The sequence below is a fragment of the Coregonus lavaretus genome (assembly GCF_964263955.1).
Source record: "Coregonus lavaretus genome assembly, chromosome: 16".
NCBI lineage: Eukaryota > Metazoa > Chordata > Actinopteri > Salmoniformes > Salmonidae > Coregonus > Coregonus lavaretus.
Window position 1 is genome coordinate 11,887,874 of NC_140003.1, and position 22,572 is coordinate 11,910,445.

Sequence of the window (22,572 nt, forward strand, 5' to 3'; positions counted from 1 at the left end):
AGCCCTAAGGGCCCTGGTCAAAAGTAGTGCACTACATAGGGAATAGGGTGCCATTTGGGATGCAACCCTTCAACACGGTCCATGATGACTCAGCACTTACACATGAAATAGACTTTTCGAACAGACTCTCTTTCAAGTAGAGGAGGAATTGATGCCTGTGTGTCGAGATGAGGACAGGGCTTCAAACTGAGATGTGTTAGGTCTTGCCCCTGGTTTTCTTTGCCCCAAGGCTGTAGAGATACTAGCTACTGTAATTAGCTCGGTGGAAGTCTTCCCTTTGTAAGACAATCACACACACCTTGCTACAGGGTAGGTGACCACTAGGGGAGCTATGACAACAGCAGCAGGTGAAGGACTATACATTCAAGGGAGCACAAATGAGGACTATCATGTTTTACAACATTTGTTTCATTCCATACGTCCTTTGAAAACACACTCATTAGCGATAGAAAGACTAAGCCTAATTAGTGGCCAGGGATTGGTGTTGTGTTGATGAATGAGTGTTCACAGCAGGTGGGGTTAGTCCTTAGCCCCATAGGGGCCCTCCAGGGGGCCTTACCTCGGAGCTGATGCCTAGTGATTTCTCCAGGCTGGAGCGGTACTTCCCCATCCGGAGGGAGAAGTCTCGGTAGCGCTTGTCCACCGTGGTGACCCACTTCTTCAGCTCAGTGACGTGAACATGGCCCTTTTCCACAAAGCTGTCGGCCAGCTGAATGAGGAGCTTCACCTTCTCCTTGGTTTGCTGTAGGAAGCACACAGAGAGATGATGTGTCTAAGTGTGTGTGCGTGAGTTTCCATATGTGTGTGTGTATTATTATACGTGTGTGCATGTGTGTGTGTGAGTGTTTCAATCATCTGCAGCCTCAATGTCTAGGCTGACGCTTGAGAGAGTGCAGACATCCCTCAAGAGAGATCTCTAACACTCGCTTGCTGCCTGAACCACTGATAGCTAATGATCTCATTGGGCTGTAGACAGGCAGACACAAGGCAGGCTGCAGTGGAAATGTTTGGCTAATATCATATGCAGGTATAGGGTCAGCAGTAAGTGAGGGAGTCCGAGCAGACTCCGAACAGTAGCTCTAGCGCTGCGTCCCAAATGGCACGCTATTCCAAAAGTAGTGCACTACATAGGGAGTAAGGTAACATTTGGGACACAGACTAGATCTGCTTCCCAGCTCCAGCTCCATACCTTGGCGGACACTCGGAATTCCTCGTACTCCTTCAGCAGTTCATGACTCCTCTCGCAGCTCTCTCCAGGGCAGGTGTGAGTGGAGAGGTAATACTCTCCTGTTTCCTGGATCCAGTCTAAGGCCTGCAGAGAGATACAGGACAGGGGGGGAGTGAAGAGAAGTGAAGAGCTCCCTCTTTCCATATTCCTCTGTCCCTCTCTGCATGTCCTCTATCTTTCATCGGTGGCTGTGCTGGCCATCGAAAACAAACAAAACTCCCACGTATCCCTGGCTGGGTCTAGTCCAGGGCCAGATGTTATGGACATGCAGTATAAACACAGCACTCGGAGTGCTTGGGCTGCGTTCAGGAGAGCTCACCTGTTTGGCACTGCGTTCGAACACGACATACTGCTGGCACTGGTCCAGGCGTCGTTTCTTCATGGTCCAAAAGTGCAGAACCCGGTTCTCCCTCTGGAGCAGCTCACTGAGGATGGCTAGAGAGGAGAGGGAGACCATGGAGCACAGAAAGAAGTTAGCATATTGTCAACACAGTGGTTTCAAACACAACCCACACTAGTCCATATACAAACATAATAAACTTTAGTAAGTTCAACTGAACGTGAAAATAAATATGTACATTTCCTAAAGAAGAGGAGCATTAAAAGAGTTAGTAACAGGAAGGTACAGTGGCTTGCGAAAGTATTCACCCCCCTTGGCATTTTTCCTATTTTGTTGCCTTACAACCTGGAATTAAAATTGAGTTTTGTGGGGTTTGTATCATTTGATTTACACAACATGCCTACCATTTTGAAGATGCAAAATATTTTTTCTTGTGAAACAAACAAGAAATAAGACAAAAAAACTGACAACTTGAGCGTGTATAACTATTCACCCCCCCAAAGTCAATACTTTGTAGAGCCACCTTCTGCAGCAATTACAGCTGGAAGTCTCTTGGGGTATGTCTCTATAAGCTTGGCACATCTAGCCACTGGGATTTTTGCCCATTCTTCAAGGCAAAACTGCTCCAGGTCCTTCAAGTTGGATGGGTTCCGCTGGTGTACAGCAATCTTTAAGTCATACCACAGATTCTCAATTGGATTGAGGTCTGGGCTTTGACTAGGCCATTCCAAGACATTTAAATGTTTCCCTTTAAACCACTCGAGTGTTGCTTTAGCAGTATGCTTAGGGTCATTGTCCTGCTGGAAGGTGAACCTCTGTCCCAGTCTCAAATCTCTGGAAGACTGAAACAGGTTTCCCTCAAGAATTTCCCTGTATTTAGCGCTGTCCATCATTCCTTCAATTCTGACCAGTTTCCCAGTCCCTGTCGATGAAAACATCCCCACAGCATGATGCTGCCACCACCATGCTTCACTGTGGGGATGGTGTTCTTGGGGTGATGAGAGGTGTTGGGTTTGCACCAGACATAGCGTTTTCCTTGATGGCCAAAAAGCTCAATTTTAGTCTCATCTGACCAGAGTACCTTCTTCCACATGTTTGGGGAGTCTCCCACATGCCTTTTGGCGAACACCAAACGTGTTTGCTTAATTTTTTTCATTAAGCAATGGCTTTTTTCTGGCCACTCTTCCGTAAAGCCCAGCTCTGTGGAGTGTATGGCTTAAAGTGGTCCTATGGACAGATACTCCAATCTCCGCTGTGGAGCTTTGTAGCTCCTTCAGGGTTATCTTTGGTGTCTTTGTTGCCTCTCTGATTAATGCCCTCCTTGCCTGGTCCGTGAGTTTTGGTGGGCGGCCTTCTCTTGGCAGGTTTGTTGTGGTGCCATATTCTTTCAATTTTTTAATAATGGATTTAATGATGCTCCGTGGGATGTTCAAAGTTTCTGATATTTTTTTTAGAACCCAACCCTGATCGGTACTTCTCCACAACTTTGTCCCTGACCTGTTTGGAGAGCTCCTTGGTCTTCATGGTGCCGCTCGCTTGGTGGTGTTGCAGACTCTGGGGCCTTTCAGAATAGGTGTATATATACACTGAGATCATGTGACACTTAGATTGCACATAGGTGGACTTTACTAATTATGTGACTTCTGAAGGTAATTGGTTGCACCAGATCTTATTTAGGGGCTTCATAGCAAAGGGGGTGAATACATATGCACGCACCACTTTTCCGTTATTAATTTTTTATAATTTTTTGAAACAAGTTATTTTTTTCATTTCACTTCACCAATTTGAACTATTTTGTGTATGTCCATTACATGACATCCAAATAAAAATCCATTTAAATTACAGGTTGTAATGCAACAAAATAGGAAAAACGGCAAGGGGTATGAAAACTTTTGCAAGGCACTGTATAAGGACTCGTGCTCAGTAGTCAATATAAGGCGTCCCAAATGGCACCGATTATTCCATTGATATTATTCCAGCGCTGGTCAAAAGTAGGCTTGCAGTGAGCGTGGGAAATGCACTCCACAAATTAAATATAATTTTTATTGGCTACTATATAGGGAATAGGGTGCCATTTGGGACACACACCATGCTAGTCCAATAGGGCTGTTGTGACTGACCTTTAACCTGCTGCTCGGGTCCTCTGGCGTGGCCTGATGCACCAGGTATACCCACGTTGTTCCTGTGGATATACTTCAGGAATACCTCAGCATTTCTCCTGGCCAACGTGCAAGCCTGGGGCACAAGTAGGGACATTGTCGAACAGGATCATCGCTATGGACGACGTATACACAACTACCATCCAAAATACATTGAAACTGAGGTTAAGATATTGCATGTGTAATATCTTAAGACACCATAGATACATCACTGTCAACATGGTTATTTGTTTTTGGTTGACAACAAGTAAACTGGCATTCACATCATGTCCTGCAAGAGGTGGACATGTATTTCAGCTCTGTAATGGGAAAATCAAAATGAAACCAAACAGTTACTTGTTTCAGAATACAGATGTGTTCTACTGAAGAGAATCAGACAGACAGAATAGCCCCAGTTCAGGGTCTGTGAATATGCAGCAAATTAATGATCAACAGAACATGTCCTTTGTCCCAAATGGCACCCTATTCCCTATAGTGCACTACTTTTGTCCAGAGCCCTATGGGCCCTTATAAAAAGTAGATCAAAAGTAGTGCCCTAGTGGTGTTATTCCATGCAGCACTGGTGTCAGTTTTGGGAGGTTTGTTTTCATCAACCTGGGTGATTCTTAGGAGCCGGGGGAGTAGGGTGAAGTAGCCCCTAGCTATTCTTGGGTCAGCTTTGCATTTCTCCTATATGGGGAAGCTGATCTGTACCTATTGGAAACTTCCTGCTCTTCCTGCTTTACCTAGGTACAAATCTAGGATCAGAATTCCCTCCCCCAATCACACTCTTAACCATTTGTGGGGGAAATGCATAACTGACCCAAGATTAGCGTCCAGGGGTAACTTCACCCACCCCCAGGAAGGAGCAAACTATTGACGACGTCAGAAACGCTTCAAAAGGGTGAAGAAAATATAAGTCGACATAATTCTGGTTGGAGGCAGAGAGGATGAAAATCTGTCCACGAAAATAAGACCACGAAGTGAGGAATTTTTGTATGTAGGTCAACGAGAGAATGTCGAATTTGGTCAACAAACTGTTAATTTGCTACGTGAGGCTTATTTGATTGAACATACATTTCTTAATGGTTAGGTTGTTACGAATGCACTGATATAAGTGGACGCACATGTTATTTCATCCACTTAAAAAATATATACACTTACGGTCAAAAGTTTTAGAACACCTACTCATTCAAGGGTTTTTCTTTATTTTTTACTATTTTCTACATTGTAGAATAATAGTGAAGACATCAAAACAATGAAATAACACATATGGAATCATGTAGTAACCAAAAAAAGTGTTAAACAAATCAAAATATATTTTATATTTGAGATTCTTCAAATAGCCACCCTTTGCCTTGATGACAGCTTTGCACAATCTTCGCATTCTCTCAACCAGCTTCATGAGATAGTCACCTGGAATGCATTTCAATTAACAGGTGTGCCTTCTTAGTACATTTGTGGAATTTCTTTCCTTCTTAATGTGTTTGCGCCAATCAGTTGTGTTGTGACAAGTTAAGGGGGGGGGGGGGGGGGCGGGGGGCGCTTTACAGAAGATAGCCCTATTTGGTAAAAGACCAAGTCCATATTATGGCAAGAACAGCTCAAATAAGCTGCAGAGGATAAGTTCATTAGAATTACCAGCCTCAGAAATTGCAGCCCAGATAAATGCTTCACAGAGTTCAAGTAACAAACACATCTCAACATCATCTGATCAGAGGAGACTGTGTGAATCAGGCCTTCATGGTCGAATTACTGCAAAGAAACCACTACTAAAGGACACCATGTCACGATCGTCGTAGGAGTGAGTAGACCAAGGCGCAGCGTGTGAAACAAACATGACTTTAATAGTTAAAATATACAAAAACAAAACACGACTCGTGAAGTCCACGGTAAACCAATACCGACACGGAACAAAAACCCACAACACCCAAGGGAAAACCTACAGATTAAATATGGCTCCCAATCAGAGACAACCAGCCGACAGCTGACACTCGTTGCCTCTGATTGGGAGTCACACAGGCAGACATAGAAACAGACAACCTAGAACACCCAAACAAAGAAACAGAACACATAGAATGAACACACCCTGGCTCAACATATAGAGTCCCAGAGCCAGGGTGTGACAGTACCCCCCCCTAAAGGCGCGGACTGCGACCGCGCCTCAACTAAAGCAAAACAGGGGAGGGCTGGGCGGGCATACCTCCTCGGCGGCGGTTCTGCCTCCGGCCTTGACCACCACCCTCCAATGAACCCCCCATAGCGCCCCTGGTCCAGTCTGGCTCCGCTGGCTGGAGCTGACCTGGACGTAGCAGGAGCGGCTAGCTTCAGCTCCGTTGGGGAGCAATAAAGCGGTACCTGATCTGGCACCGATGACCCAGGCACGGGTTGTGCCGGACTGACGACTCGCACCCCTGGCTTGGTGCGAGTGGCAGGAACGAGCCGGGCCGGGCTGGCGACGCGCACCGTAGACTTGGTGCGAGTGGCAGGAACAGGCCGTACCGGGCTGGCGACGCGCACCGTAGACTTGGTGCGAGGAGCAGGGACAGGCCGGGCCGGGCTGGCGACGCACCCCGTAGGCTTGGTGCGTGGAGCAGGGACAGGCCGGGCTGGGCTGACGACGCACACCGTAGGCTTGGTGCGTGGAGCAGGAACAGGCCGGGCAGGGCTGGCGACGCACACCGTAGGCTTGGTGCGTGGAGCAGGAACAGGCCGGACTGGGCTGGCGACGCACACCGTAGGCTTGGTGCGTGGAGCAGGGACAGGCCGGACTGGGCTGGCGACGCACACCGTAGGCTTGGTGCGTGGAGCAGGGACAGGCCGGACTGGGCTGGCGACGCACACCGTAGGCTTGGTGCGTGGAGCAGGAACAGGCCGGACCGTACTGGGAACACACACCACTGGCCTTAAACGGGGATCAGGAACGGGCCGGACCGGACTGGCAATACACCTCAGTACCTCTCGCCGTGCCTCTACAACTTCCTTCCCTCCTCTCGCCAATGGCTCCCGTAACCCGGTGGCCTTCTCTCCTCGTCTCCCATTTCGCCCTGTGGCAGCCTCCTGCTGCCCAGTCGCCCATGCCGTGTGCCCCCCCCTAAAAAATTATTGGGGGTGCCTCTCGTCCGTCCGACGATGGCACTGCTGACGCCGCTGCTCCTCTCTCGCCAGGGCCTTAATCCTACCCCAAGGTCCCTTGCCCCCGAGCATGTCCTCCCAGGACCACACTTTGCCCACCTGGGCCATCGCCAGCCTCTCCATCTCCTTTCCTGGCGCTTCCTCCCATGTCCAGTCTGCCTGCTCCTGGACACGCTGCTTGGTCCTTTTACGGTGGGTTTTTCTGTCACGATCGTCGTAGGAGTGAGTAGACCAAGGCGCAGCGTGTGAAACAAACATGACTTTAATAGTTAAAGTATACAAAAACAAAACACGACTCGTGAAGTCCACGGTAAACAAATACCGACACGGAACAAAAACCCACAACACCCAAGGGAAAACCTACAGATTAAATATGGCTCCCAATCAGAGACAACCAGCCGACAGCTGACACTCGTTGCCTCTGATTGGGAGTCACACAGGCAGACATAGAAACAGACAACCTAGAACACCCAAACAAAGAAACAGAACACATAGAATGAACACACCCTGGCTCAACATATAGAGTCCCAGAGCCAGGGTGTGACACACCAATAATAAGAAGAGACTTGCTTGGGCCAAGAAACACGAGCAATGGACATTAGACCGGTGGAGTCCAAATTGGAGATTTTTGGTTCCAACCGCCGTGTCTTTGTGAGACGCGGTGTGGGTGAATGGATGATATCCGCATGTGTAGTTCCCACCGTAAAGCATGGAGGAGGAGGTGTTATGGTGTAGGAGTGCTTTGCTGATGACACTGTCTGTGATTGATTTAGAATTCAAGGCACACTTAACCAGCATGGTTTGGGCTTAGTGGGACTATTATTTGTTTTTCAACAGGACAATGACCCAACACACCTCCAGGCTGTGTAAGGGCTATTTTACCAAGAAGGAGAGTGATGGAGTGCTGTATCAAATGACCTGGCCTCCACAATCCCCGACCTCAACCCAATTGAGATGGTTTGGGATGAGTCGGACCGCACAGTGAAGGAAAAGCAGCCAACAAGTGCTCAGCATATGTGGGAACTCCTTCAAGACTGTTGGAAAAGCATTCCAGGTGAAGCTGGTTGAGAGAATGCCAAGAGTGTGCAAAGCTGTCATCAAGGCAAAAGGTGGCTATTTGAAGAATCTCAAATATAAAATATATATTGATTTGTTTAACACTTTTTTGGTTACTACACGATTCCATATGGGTTATTTCATAGTTTTGATGTCTTCACTATTATTCTACAATGTAGAAAATAGTAAAAAATAAAGAAAAACCCTTGAATGAGTAGGTGTTCTAAAACTTTTGACCGGTAGTGTATATAAATATATACTTTATATTGGAGTTGTGCCTGTTGTTCACACGCATATCTGCCCTCTCATTGGCTAGAATTGTCCCATCTTTGAGTACATGTATTTCCATTGTTAGAGCGGTCATTCAACTATCTTGTCAATAGAAAATCTTTGTTGGAGGTAAATACAAACACAGCAATGACGATCTTGTCTGCTTCTCATTCTGTACATTTGGTATTCCGAAAATTAAAGGATAGAGCAGAGCAGAGAGACACAGAAGACGGAAGAAGAAGACAATAAAAAAAGGAGAAGGGAGAGGAATGAAATTTTAGCAACACTAGCTAGTTACTTTTGAAAGAGCTGTTTTAAAAGCCTTTCTAGCTAGCTGGCCCGCCATTAGCTAGCTAATGTATTAGCTAGTTAATGTTGCTCTAGCTATATATTCTGTAACATTAGCTAGTTACAAGTATGCTTTTTATTTATGTCGTCCTTACATAGTTAGTGATACCACTGAATTTTCCCTGGAGTTTTTCCCATTTTGATTCTAGCTAGCTAGCTGGGTCATTATGCCGTTATGCATTTGCCGCGTTTGGGGAAAAGGAACAAAGCGGGGCGGCGACGGTTCTTGATCTTGAGTCATGACCCAGCTAGTGCGCCTACTAACTAGTTAGCTAGCTAGCTACGTTCATCTGTTTGTTTGCTAAGCTTGTAGCTAAATGGGATTGCTAGCTAGCTACATGTTTATCTGTACTGTATACTAGCTAATTGTCTGTCTTGGTTTATTATTTTATTTGCAGACGATCATGATGTACCGCCGCAGACAAAGGAGGCACAGGGAATAGGGCACCATTTGAGACACAACCATGTTGCTCTGCTGTACCTTGAGGAAGGCTTCCTTCTGCTCCAGGTGTTTGCTGATGAGGGGGATGACATGGTCCGTCTCGGCCATGGCTCCAAGCTTGTCATGTCCACCACACCAGTCCTCATCCCTCCTGTACTCCTGCTCCAGACTCTCCAGCACACTGCACACCTGAGGAGGGCACAGGGGTCTCAGTCTTCATGCTAGGTCGGACACAATTTCGAGGTGCCATCACAGAACCGGACATACTACCGATAAGCAACCTTTTCTGTCTTTGAGTTTAACCAAACACAAAACCACACCATCCTTTGTCTTTTTTCAAAAAAAAAATTTAAGGAGTGGGAATTCATATATCTTGTTTATTGAGGACATAGGGACAGGATGATGCAATGGAGAGAGAATGTGTCTCAAGGCTTTAGGCCCTCCAGGCCAACACCACCATTTGTCTTAATGGATGGGAAATGCTTGAGGTGGTTGTTGAGTGATTCAGGGAGCGCTGTGCGGGGGTGGTGTTGACACACACACACCTGCTCTGAGGTCTTGTAGAAGGCCACAGAAGCGTTGACCAGCTTGAGACGATCCTCCATCTTGAGCATGAGCTGCTGCCAGTGCATGGCCACCTTCTCGGCGCAGGCCCGTATGCCGTCCGGGTCAAAATGGCCCGCCTGGAGCATGACCTCAGCCTTCTGCTGCACCTGCAGGGCACTCTGGTGGGTCTTCTGGAGGGAATTGGCATGGAACAGGGACTGAGGGGACACACAGAGAGAGAGAGAGAGAGGTTGTTTAGGGTAAGGGTCAGGGTAAGTGACGGGTCAATGATACATGATGATGTGTTAATTCTAACAGTGTAAATATGACGTTTTTTACAAACTGTACATGTGCCAAGACTTTATACACTGCTCAAAAAAATAAAGGGAACACTAAAATAACACATCCTAGATCCTCTCCTCTTTACATAGTTGAATGTGCTGACAACAAAATCACACAAAAATGATCAATGGAAATCAAATGTATCAACCCATGGAGGTCTGGATTTGGAGTCACCCTCAAAATTAAAGTGGAAAACCACACTACAGGCTGATCCAACTTTGATGTAATGTCCTTAAAACAAGTCAAAATGAGGCTCAGTAGTGTGTGTGGCCTCCACGTGCCTGTATGACCTCCCTACAACGCCTGGGCATGCTCTTGATGAGGTGGCGGATGGTCTCCTGAGGGATCTCCTCCCAGACCTGGACTAAAGCATCCGCCAACTCCTGGACAGTCTGTGGTGCAACGTGACGTTGGTGGATGGAGCGAGACATGATGTCCCAGATGTGCTCAATTGGATTCAGGTCTGGGGAACGGGCGGGCCAGTCCATAGCATCAATGCCTTCCTCTTGCAGGAACTGCTGACACACTCCAGCCACATGAGGTCTAGCATTGTCTTGCATTAGGAGGAACCCAGGGCCAACCGCACCAGCATATGGTCTCACAAGGGGTCTGAGGATCTCATCTCGGTACCTAATGGCAGTCAGGCTACCTCTGGCGAGCACATGGAGGGCTGTGCGGCCCCCCAAAGAAATGCCACCCCACACCATGACTGACCCACCGCCAAACCGGTCATGCTGGAGGATGTTGCAGGCAGCAGAACGTTCTCCACGGCGTCTCCAGACTCTGTCACGTCTGTCACATGTGCTCAGTGTGAACCTGCTTTCATCTGTGAAGAACACAGGGCACCAGTGGCGAATTTGCCAATCTTGGTGTTCTCTGGCAAATGCCAAACGTCCTGCACGGTGTTGGGCTGTAAGCACAACCCCCACCTGTGGACGTCGGGCCCTCATACCACCCTCATGGAGTCTGTTTCTGACCGTTTGAGCAGACACATGCACATTTGTGGCCTGCTGGAGGTCATTTTGCAGGGCTCTGGCAGTGCTCCTCCTGCTCCTCCTTGCACAAAGGCGGAGGTAGCAGTCCTGCTGCTGGGTTGTTGCCCTCCTACGGCCTCCTCCACGTCTCCTGATGTACTGGCCTGTCTCCTGGTAGCGCCTCCATGCTCTGGACACTACGCTGACAGACACAGCAAACCTTCTTGCCACAGCTCGCATTGATGTGCCATCCTGGATGAGCTGGACTACCTGAGCCACTTGTGTGGGTTGTCGACTCCGTCTCATGCTACCACTAGAGTGAAAGCACCGCCAGCATTCAAAAGTGACCAAAACATTAGCCAGGAAGCATAGGAACTGAGAAGTGGTCTGTGGTCACCACCTGCAAAACCAGTCCTTTATTGGGGGTGTCTTGCTAATTGTCTATAATTTCCACCTGTTGTCTATTCCATTTGCACAACAGCATGTGAAATGTATTGTCAACCAGTGTTGCTTCCTAAGTGGACAGTTTGATTTCACAGAAGTGTGATTGACTTGGAGTTACATTGTGTTGTTTAAGTGTTCCCTTTATTTTTTTGAGCAGTGTATATTCTTATGTTTAAATGGGTTTTCTACAATGTTGTTTTTGGGGCTGAACCATAAGCGAGAACAGTATGGTAATGTGTGTGTTAACCCTTGTTTTCTAAAGACTTTATATATGCCATTGACTGTAGTCCAGTCTAGTCTGGTGCTTGCACGGCATTTTGGGAGCCCGGGTTTCCTTTGGACGTCATTGCCTGTGTGATTAAAACCTTCCAATAAAAGATGATTTAAAGTTGATGTTTCGTTTTATTAAAAGAAGATGCAAAAATGTGAGAGGCTTAAAGATAAGGGACATTTCATTAGCTACTTATCTGGAGCTGTCTAAAGATACTGTCCCACTAAGAATAAATGCAATTATCTTTCCAAATGGCCTCTCCATGTCTACATCCCAAATGGCACCCTATTCCCTATGAAGGGCACTACTTTTGACCACGGCCCTGGTCAATAGTAGTGCACAGTACCCTAGTCTGCAGACTTCTTCTCTCTTTTTCCTCATCTCATATATACTGAGTGTACAAAATATTAGGAACACCTTCCTAATATTGAGTTGCACCCCCTTTTGCCCTCAGAACAGCCTCAATTCGTCAGAGCATGGACTCTACAAGGTGTCGAAAGTGTTCCACAGGGATGCTGGCCCATGTTGACTCCAATGCTTCCCACAGTTGAGTCAAGTTGGCTGGATGTCCTTTGGGTGGTGGACCATTCTTGATACACATGGGAAACTGTTGAGCGTGAAAAACCCAGCAGTGTCGCAGTTCTTGACACACTCAAACCAGTGGGCCTGGCACCTACTACCATACCCCGTTCAAAGGCACTTCAATCTTTTGTCTTGCCCATTCACCCTCTGAATGGCACACACAATCCATGACTCAATTGTCTCAAGGCTTAAAAATCCTTCTTTAATCTGTCTCCTCCCCTTCATCTACACTAATTAAAGTGGATTTAGCAGGTGACATCAATAAGACCTGGTCAGTCTGTCAGGGTTGCCCAACCCTCTTCTACTGTCCTGTAGGTTTTCAGTCTAACCCTAATTTAGCATATCTGATTCAGCTAGTTAAGGTCTTGTTGAGCAGCTAATAATTAGAATCAGGTGTGTTAAATTAGGGTTGGACTGAAAACCCACAGGACGCTAGATCTCCAGGAAGAGGGTTGGGCAGCCCTGGTCTATGTCATGGAAAGAGCAGGTGTTCCTAATGTTTTGTACACTCAGTGTATGTTGTCCTCTAGAAAGTAAATATTAAGTTGTAACAGTGTCAAATGGCTTTTGTTTTTTTGCTTGGCTAGGCTGAGCTACATCACAAAGGAAAAAAAAAATCAGAATTGAACAGAAATGCATTTCAATCTTACAGAATTAAACCCATAGAGGCAAACTACCATGGTGTGCTTTTCTTGCCAGATCCAGGCCTGATTTACAACTATAAATCCACCAGAGAAAGCTAATACAGGAGAAAAGGAAATAAAGCCGTCAAGAGTAATTTAACATTTCTGCACTTACACAAGTTACTACTTAATCAAAAACATTACAATTGATGTATAATCAAATACAAAAAACAGAATATGGAATTTCAATTCTGCATGAGTCCCATTACCTAACTCTAAAAGCCTTCCTAAACTATAATGTAAAGCAGGTCTGCGTCCCAAATGGCTCTCTATTCCCTTTATAGTGCACTACTTTTGACCAGGGCTCATAGGGCTCTGGTCAAAAGTAGTGGACTTTATAGGGAATAGGGTGCCATTTGGGATGCATCCCAAGTTTCTGGTCCACAGCTAATGGAGGGCCAGGGAAATGCTGACTCCTCATGAAAGGATAGGACCAAGAGCCATAAACCTTTCATAAAGCATCAATCTTATAGGAGTATATATCACATAACAGTCACTGGTTCATCTAAAACGCTCTGTCAATGCAGTTACCTTTACAACATCCATTTTGCATCTAAAATGATATAATCAGGTAAATCCAGTCTTAACTCCCTTAAAGGGTAATCCATGATTGCTACATCTTTTGACTTTTACAATTATTGATTCAGATGAGCAAAAAAGATGGTATAATAATATATTATGTATATTAATACAAATACTGGCTATATTGTATGCTCATAAATTCTGAAAATTCTATTATTTTATACTAATACAATTTCGCAGAGAAAGAGATTTTGTTTAATAAGTAATATATTTTTCCTCTCAAAGAGATATGGGTCAAAATGATTGGCACCCCTGTTTTCAATACCTTTCAATACATCACCTTTTGAGGATAACGGCACTGAGCCTTTTTCTGAAGTGTTTTATGAGTTGGAGAACACATTGGTAGGGATCTTAGACCATTCCACCATACAGAATCTTTCCAGATCCTTGATATTCTTCGTCTGCCATCTTCAATTCAAAACCACAGGTTTTCAATGGGGTTCCTGTCCGGAGACTGAGATGGCCATTGCAAAATGTCGATTTTGTGGTCAATTATCAATTTCTTTGTGGATGTTGATGTGTGCTTGGGGTTATTGTCTTGCTGGAAAATCCACTTGCGGCCAAGTTTCAGCCTCCTGCCAGAAGCAACCAAGGTTTTGGATAAAATGCCCTGGAACTGGGTAAAGTTCATGATGCCGTCGACCAGTAACAAGGGCCCCAAGACCAGTGGAAGCAAAATAGCCCCATAACATCAAAGATCGACCATCATATTTTACAGTAGGTATGGGGTTATTTTCTGCTTATGCATCCTTATTTAGACGCCAAACCCACCACTGGTGTGTGTGGCCAAAGAGCTCTATTTTCATCTCATCTGACCATTGCATTGGTTCCAATCCAAGTGCCAATTCTGTTTAGCAAACTCCAGGCTACATTTGTTGGATGACATGAAAATATAGCTCTTTGGCCACACACACACCAGTGGTAGGTTTGGCGTCTAAATAAGGATGCATAAGCAGAAAATAACCCCATACCTACTGTAAAATATGGTGGTGGATGATCAAGGATGCATGGAGGAATGGTCTAAGATCCCTACCAATGTGATCTCCAATCTCATAAAACACTTTAGAAAAAGGCTCAGTGCCGTTATCCTCGAAAGGTGAGGTACTGAAAGGTATTGAAAACAGGGGTGCCATACATTTTGACCCCTATCTTTTTGAGAAAAATAGTGTTACTTGTTAAAAAAAAAGCTATTTCTCTGAGCAATTGCATTCGTATAAAATAATATAATTGAATATATATTTTTTTTAGCATACAATACAGCTCAGTATTTGTATTATTTATTTTATGCAGTCTTTTTTTCAAATCTTTATTAAGGGTGGCAATAATTTCAGACCTGACTGTATAGTCATTCATTCTTGAAGAATATGTAACTTATAAACTGTCTTGCCCCATCAGAACCCAAAATATATGCTTATTTTACCTCATCCCTCAGCTGTTTACCAAGAAAAGTGGCCGGTGTGACGCTATCACAGATTGCCCCTTTCTCTCTATAGGTCCCAATAGAAACCTGATGTCTGGGGAGAGATAGGCCACTGTGGTGGCTTTCTGGGGTAAATACATACATTTGTTTCCCCAAAGAGAGGAAGGGATGGTGATTGCATTAAGAAAACTCCCTCTACATCCTGCACAGTGATTTAATAAAAGTTAGCTAATAGGTTCTTAAAGGGGTTATTTTCATTCCCTCCAAATGGATTCCAGAGCTGTGCTGGACAGGATTCAGCACACATGCACATGCACACACCCACACAAACACACACACACACACACACACACACACACACACACACACACACACACACACACACACACACACACACACACACACACACACACACACACACACACACACACACACAAGTATACACACACAGTCTGGGGTGGTGGTTCTTGGGCTGGAACAGGCCTCCGGATCCAGGCTTCACTACTTGGAGTCAGAGCCACAGCAGAGCCAGATTGTGTGCCAGGTCACCAGTGTGCTGTGTGTGTGTGTGTGCTGATACAGGACTTTACCAAGCAGCCCCATATTTTGTGTGAACATTTGTCGTCATGCTCAGAGCAACAGCTATTTAAAGAGCTGAATGAAAACAAACAGAGCACTGTTTTCCCAGATAGTGTGTGTGTACGGCTGAGCGTGTGTAATGTTGACAGACAATGTTTGTGTGTGTGCATCTGCGTGTGTGTCTAAGGGTATATGGAGTTCACACCAAATATGTGTGTGTTTGTGTTTGCCTGTGTGTGTGTGTGCGCAAATGCAGAGTTTACACTTCGTGCCTGCTTGTGTGTGTATAGTTTCATGACAGCGCACATTGAAGCGATTAGCCTGGTCAGTCAGTCTGGTTTTGGGGAGGGGGAGAGGTTACCTCGATGGCCAGCTGGAACTGTTCATGCTCCCTCTGGAGTTGCTCTGCCTCTGACAGCGAGCTGGCATTCACCATGCTGGCGTTCAGCATGGACTCCCCATTCCGGATCCAGCCCAGGACCTGCAGGGGGGACACACAGAGAGGAGAGGAGTTTAGAGTTGGTACATTGGTACGGTGCAGTTAGGTCTAGGCCAGAGGAAGGTGGTGAGGGAGGATGTCTCATAATAATGGCTCAAATAGAATGGTATCAAACCTATGGAAACCATGTGTTTGTTGTGTTGGACACCATTCCATTCATTCCGTTCCAGCCATAACTATGAGCCTGTCCTCCGAACTGGATGGTGTCACGTAACATAATACAGTATTCATAATGTCACTTTTTTATGAGTATGAACATACTCAGACATGTTTTGCCTCAAACAGCAGTTGAAAATGTCAGAGGGACAGACTGAGTCAGACTTAGAAATACCCAAAGTCAGGCTTATGTAATGCATATCTAATGCAATCCCAAAATGAAGCATGAGATCAAACTAGAGGCACAAAGAGCTTTGGTATTGTTGAGCTTCATAAGCACAGCTTGGTGGCATAGTTCAACACAAACAAGGGGATAAACTAGGATTAGCAGTAGTATAATCTTCACAGGCATATTAACTATTAGATATTACATATGTTCCCTTCTGTTCATTTAGAAATCCAATGAGGGATTAGAAACATATGGATCTTTTTTTTCTCTGGCTTCCTAAAACTCAGAGACCGGCTGTGCAGGGGATGTGGCTCATCAGTACCACTCTCTTTCTTTCTACCTCGCACTCTCTTTCTTTCTTTCTTTCTTTCATTTATTGTTATATTTAAATTGACTTTAAGAGGTGATTTGCTACGTGGATGGTCCGGCAGACTTCAGTTTGAGAGAGCGATCCAGCATATTTAATTAATCTGTATTTCCACAGTTTGTATATTTCTTGTATAGTGATGAAGGCACACAGCTAAATGTGCTCTATGTCAAACTGACATTCAGATTGAAATTTCCTCAGAGAGCTTTCTCTCTCAGAATGCATCCCAAATGGCACCTTACTCCCTACATAATGCACTACTTTTGACCAGAATCCTATGGGCCCTGATCAAAAGTAGTGCACTATATAGGGAATAGGGTAACATATGAGACGCAAGCTCGGTTTGACACAGACAATAATACTTTACTAGCCTGTCTGAGAATGATTAAGTAATCTAGTTTAGTGTTTCTCAATGGCACTGGCATACATTGACTTGACATTTTACTCTAGGCCATACAAGCAGATAAGTCGGCAAAAACATGTTTGAGAGGAGTGAAAAGCTGTCTTCACCAAGCAGCTGATACAAGCCAGTCATTGATCAAATATTGAACCACTGCTGGCAGCCATACACTCACACTGACTGTTTGATGTAGGGTGTTTTCTGCTGGGTGGATGTGTGTGTGTGTGTGTATTTGAGCGCGTGGGTTTGCGTGTGTGTGTGCGCCTGCAAGCGAGTGAGCATGTGTGTGTGCGCAAGTGTGTGTGTTGGAGACTCTCACCAGCCCAGTTCACCCTCGTTACCCCTATACAATATAAGCGTGTGAGTACACCCACCTGTTTGACCTCTGACTGCAGGTGGCGGAGCTGCAGACACTCCTGCAGTCTCTTCTGGGTCTGGTCAGCGCTGACGTCCAGCTCATGCTGCTTCTCATGGAGGAACTCCAGCAGCTCCTGGACCTGAGTGGCCAGATCCACCTCTTTCTCCCCAGTCAACTCAATGCCTAGAACACCACACAGGACTATGGTCATTACCACATGAAACCATACAGTCACAAATAGTTACATACCATAAATGAAGCTATGCATTTGTCTTGTTTTCAGGCAAACTGGTTGAAACAATGTTGTTTCCATGTTATTTCAACAAAATAATTCAATGTGACGGTGTTGAATTAACGTGGAAAACTGAATGGATTCGCAATCTTTTCGTATTTTTTTCACTGAACTTTTACCCTAAATCCAATGACATGGTTAGCATTACTGTTGACAGCCCTAGTGGCCCAGTTGAAAAGTTGTACACTATACAGGGAATGGGGTGCCATTTGGAATGCAGCCATACAGTTGAGTGTTTCACCTATCACCGTGCAATAGGAGTGACTGAGGACCTACAGTACTTGTAGTTGTTTGTACTTTTTACCCCTTTTTCTCCCCAATTTCACGATATCCAATTGGTAGTTACAGTCTTGTATGTGGGATCAATGAGGAAGGTGATATAAACTGTACCACTAGGTGGAGCTAGTGCACAAGTCCTTCTCCAATGAACACCTGCTATTTTCTATCTGCCGTGTTTTTTCTCAATTAATTAAATCACCCGACTTAAAAAGACAACACTTCACTTCAATGTCTAATTAAATGATTACTGTGATTACCCAAAACCACAGGGTTATCAAGTGTATCTGATGAGAAAAGAAAACAATATTTGTGTTCCAAATGGCACCCTATTCCCTTTATAACGCACTACTTTTGACTAGAGTCATATGCACCCTGGTCAAAAGTAGTGTACTTCAAAAGGAATAGGGCACCATTTGGGACGTAGACATAGTGAGGAGGTGTACCACTCCAAAAAACATCAATAAAAATGTCTATACTGTACAGTATAAAATGTGACCCTACACTGGGCTAATTTCATCTTCCAGGGTGAAATATTGTCGAGAGCCCAGCCCACACCTTTGGAGGGCTTAAGTCTCCATTGGTCAGGACTGAGGGGGATGTCACAGTCCACACAGTCCATGAAGGGCACACGAGGGTGGCCCAGATTGAGTGCTTTTCCCAGAGTGCCATTGGGATGCAGCCCAGGCCTAGTATTAAGCTTCATGCAGTGCAGTGAGGAAGGTAAGAGGATTGTGCTGAGGGGGAAAGAAAGCCTTGCTTTTTAAACCTAATTCCTGACTCCTCTCCCTCTCTCCAGATGGTGAACTCCACAGCTGTCCAGATAAGACTTGGCCCCTCTGAACTGTTACTGCTGCCACCCACCCTCCCTCCCTCCCTCACTGCTATCAGCTCCTTCCACATGAGCCCAAGTCAGGTGGTCGGTGGGTGGACCGCTTCCCTCTCTGAGTTGGCAGGGCAGCAAACCTACCCATTTACTCTCCTGTCCCTCTCTCTGAACCCATTCTACGCCTAGCCCTGTTACATGGCTCTAGACTCTTAATGGCAGAGTTACATACCATGTGAGTTATACAATCTTTAGATCATGTACAATAGAAACATCCAATGACAAGAGTGTCCTTCGGGAGCAAAAGAGATGCAGTAGAGTGTATCCCCTATCACCGTGCAATATGAGTGGCTGTCAGTCTTACCTGAGGCCTGGACCTCCATGATGTACTGGTGAAGGTCCTGTCCCTGTTGCATCACCTCGAAGGTCATGTTGTTCATGGCCAGCTTGCGCTCCGTGTGGCGCTGCAGCCGCTGCTCGGCCAGGGTCAGGTCCTCCGAGTTGAAGTCGTTCACCTGGCGCAGAAGGTCTTCGTTCCACGCATCCAGCTCCGCCGTCACCTGCAGGGAGAGCAGAGGGCAAAGGTCAGAGGTTAACAATGTTGTTAGTGTTACACCTGCATGGCACACCTGGGGCCGTATGTTTCAAGCATCTCAGAGTAGGAGTACTGGTCTAGGATCAGGTCCCCTCTGTCCATGTAATGTTATTCATTATGATCTAAAATGCTAAACTGATCCTAGATCAGCACTCCTACTCTGAGATGCTTGATACACTGAGAGTCTTATGTCATTAAGTCATTATGTGCAGCTTAGATTATATTGTGAAACAGTAACATAACCAAATCGCTTCCCTTAGGCATACTGTACATTTATAAGAACAGTATATAGCTCTCCCCATATTATAGTTCATAATGACACCATTGCATAACACAAACCCATTGGTAATTCACTGCACGTCTCAGGCCTAGGACATACTAGAGAGCAGCACTGCACTGGGACTACATACACAGTTATCTATCAAAGTCAACTGACATTAGGTCTCTCAAAGCCTTACACTAGGATCATTAGATTACAGTGTGGCCAGCAGATGGACACAGTACACAGTAGCCCCCCCCCCAATCGACCGGCCACCTGAGCCCCCTCTCCCCCCTTTCCCCTGGGAATGCCTCCCCTCCCCCGTTTCCACCCGTTTTCCACCCACACACCTCGATGGTGTACTGCTCAAAGATGCGTAGCTGCAGGAAGATGTCCAGCTTGATCTTCCTCTCATGGAACAGCTCCTCCATCTGGCCCTGGGCCTCGTCCAGCTGCTGCAGGACACTCTCAATGTGGGCGATGGAGCTGTTGTGGGGCATCTTGTTGGTGGACATGGCAGCGTCCCTGGAGCCCAGAGAGAGAGGGAGAGTGAGAGAGGGAGAGAGAGTGTGAAAAAAGGTGAGAGAGAGAGAGAGAGAGAGAGAGAGAGAGAGAGAGAGAGAGAGAGAGAGACAGAGACAGAGAGAGAGAGAGAGAAAGAGAGAGAGAGAAAGAGAGACAGACAGAGACAGACAGAGAGAGAGAGAGAGAGAGAGAGAGAGAGAGAAACCTGAGCTGTGAGATGGGCAGTAATAAGGCCGCGGCTCAAATGGCACCCTATTATCCCTTTATAAGGCACTAGCTTTGACCAGGGCCGCTAGGACTAGTAGTGCCCTATAGGGAATAGGGTCCTATTTGGGACACCACCCAAATATCATCAACAAAATAGGCGTAAATTGTCATGGTGTTAGTGTTCAATTAGAGAGGTTGTAAAATATGTAATAAACGAAGCAGCTCTATGGATTACCCTAATTGCCCTCACTGTAAAGGCACTGTAGTCCTTTCCTGCAGTCAAATCACCTAGTGTCAGAAATATTTTCACTATTTTCACTATCACCGCTAACTGGCCAATCAGAAATATGTGGTTGCTTCAAGTTGTGTATTTACAATCTTTTATGTATTGCCTTGGAATCAACTCCAATTCCAATGTTAGTCCGTTATAGTTTTTTAAAAGGCTTACAGAAACGAAATAACAAAATGTAGACCTACAGTATCTTTGCTAAATATGTTAACTTGAACCCATTTGCAGTCCACATTGTTCTAAGTAATTGCATGGCTTCAACAGCAAATTAACAACAACAACAAAATGTTGTAAAATGTAATGATGTCATACAATTGCCAGGATAAAAAAGACATTGCTGTTGAACCAGCCTTCGTTATAGTAAGGGAGGGCTTGGGTTTTGAACATATGAAACAAAAAACAAGCAATTTTTACAGGTTACAGATACAGTTACTTCTAAATACGAGGTTCCCCGGTATTCACCGAGGTACTCATCTCTCGTTTCATGATGGGCATGGACACGTAGCCTACATCATGGTAGGGGTTTTACGCACGTCCAAAACGGGACCTGCATGGCTAAAATAATGTAGGCCTTCCTACAATACATAGATAAAAAGGGAATGTCAGCTCACTGTTTCACTCCTCTCATACTTGATATTTTAATAAAGCTTTGGTGATTAAGATTTATTTTCAAGCAGTCTCAGGAGCCAAACCCTTTATCGACAGTCTTGACTACTTCGCGGTTGCATTGGGCAGACAAAAAAAGCCTTAATTGAGAGGAGGGGAGGCTATGCTTAGTATTTAATCAAATAAAACGAAGTGGGAAAAAACATTTTGTTTCTAAATACAAAGTATACAGGCACCAAAAGCACATTGGGCTACTCTTGTTCCATGCGCATATGGGCAATCAGCATCACGGCTGGATAGGCTGTGTTTCAGCTGTGAAAAGTCATGCCATAACCAACTGCGTTACTGCTAAAACCAGCTTTTGGTTGGTCTTAAATATCCCTGTCAGCGCTGCCTGAAATGAGAACTTTGTATCATGTTTTTAAGGAAACACCTCAAATATTTCCACCCCAACCATCTGAGTGCAAGCGAGCTGATATAAGACAGGTAAATTGCCAAACCTGGCGTTAGGGCTGGTAAATGGCAGCGGCAGTTTTTACATGATGAAATTGCAAACTTAACACCAGCCGAAAATAGAGCCCTATATCTGACATGGTACAGGTGTCTTATTTTTGTTAAGCCCATAACCATGTGTGTGAGGTGTATACTTTTGTTTCAAAGTAGATTTGTTTAAGACTACCAAGAAACACTCTGTGTGACCCTGATTTAGCCCACTGCAGTAAGGTTAACACACCTGCCCCTGGAGTGGATTAGCAATACAACACCTATCACAATGTAGTATTGGACTTAGTCTGTGTCCCAAATGGCACCCTATAGGATGCCATTTGGGACTCAGCCTTATAATGCAGCAGTCTATATATGGTCTCTGACACTTTACACTCTCTCCCACACAAGGACCTGTGGCCCATAAAACAAGCGAGTGAGTTTTGATGACTGTAGTGAAATGGCATCATATTTCCATCGCTCTTGACAGTACACTCTTAGAAAAAAGGTGCTATCTACAGTAGAACCTTAAAGGGTTCTTCGGCTGTCCCCATAGGAGAACCCTTTGAAGAACCGTTTTTGGTTCCAGGTAGAACCCTTTTCACAGAGGGTTCTACATGGAACCGAAAAGAGTTCTACCTGGAACCAAAATGGGTTCTCCCATGGGGACAGCTGAATAACCCTTTTGGAACCCTTTTTTCTAAGAGTGTACCGTAAAATCATCTCAAAGTAGGAGTGCTGATCTAGGATCAGCCCCCCCCCATCCATGTAATTTTATTCATAATGGTCTAATAGGCAAAACTGGTGGAGGCCTCTGTAGCACACTCCGGGGTGAAGTTTCCCCTATTCCTAACCTTAACCATTAGTGGGGGAAATGTAAAACTG

The 22,572-nt window shown here is 45.4% G+C and overlaps 1 protein-coding gene across 4 annotated transcripts in view; it reads right to left on the minus strand.

Moving 5' to 3' along the window:
* The window catches only part of LOC311143301 (kalirin-like), a gene marked incomplete at its 5' end in the record, with an annotated part of 253,356 nt that overhangs the window by 76,501 nt on the left and 154,283 nt on the right, over positions 1-22,572 (minus strand). For all 4 annotated transcript variants that reach the window (XM_084179130.1, XM_084179131.1, XM_084179129.1 and 1 more), the window contains 10 exons: positions 560-742; positions 1,190-1,312; positions 1,548-1,663; positions 3,689-3,803; positions 8,997-9,146; positions 9,503-9,721; positions 15,742-15,861; positions 17,346-17,512; positions 19,088-19,283; positions 19,928-20,102. In XM_084179130.1, coding sequence (XP_084035256.1) covers positions 560-742; positions 1,190-1,312; positions 1,548-1,663; positions 3,689-3,803; positions 8,997-9,146; positions 9,503-9,721; positions 15,742-15,861; positions 17,346-17,512; positions 19,088-19,283; positions 19,928-20,102 — 1,564 coding nt within the window. The remainder of the gene's footprint in view (positions 1-559; positions 743-1,189; positions 1,313-1,547; positions 1,664-3,688; positions 3,804-8,996; positions 9,147-9,502; positions 9,722-15,741; positions 15,862-17,345; positions 17,513-19,087; positions 19,284-19,927; positions 20,103-22,572) is intronic.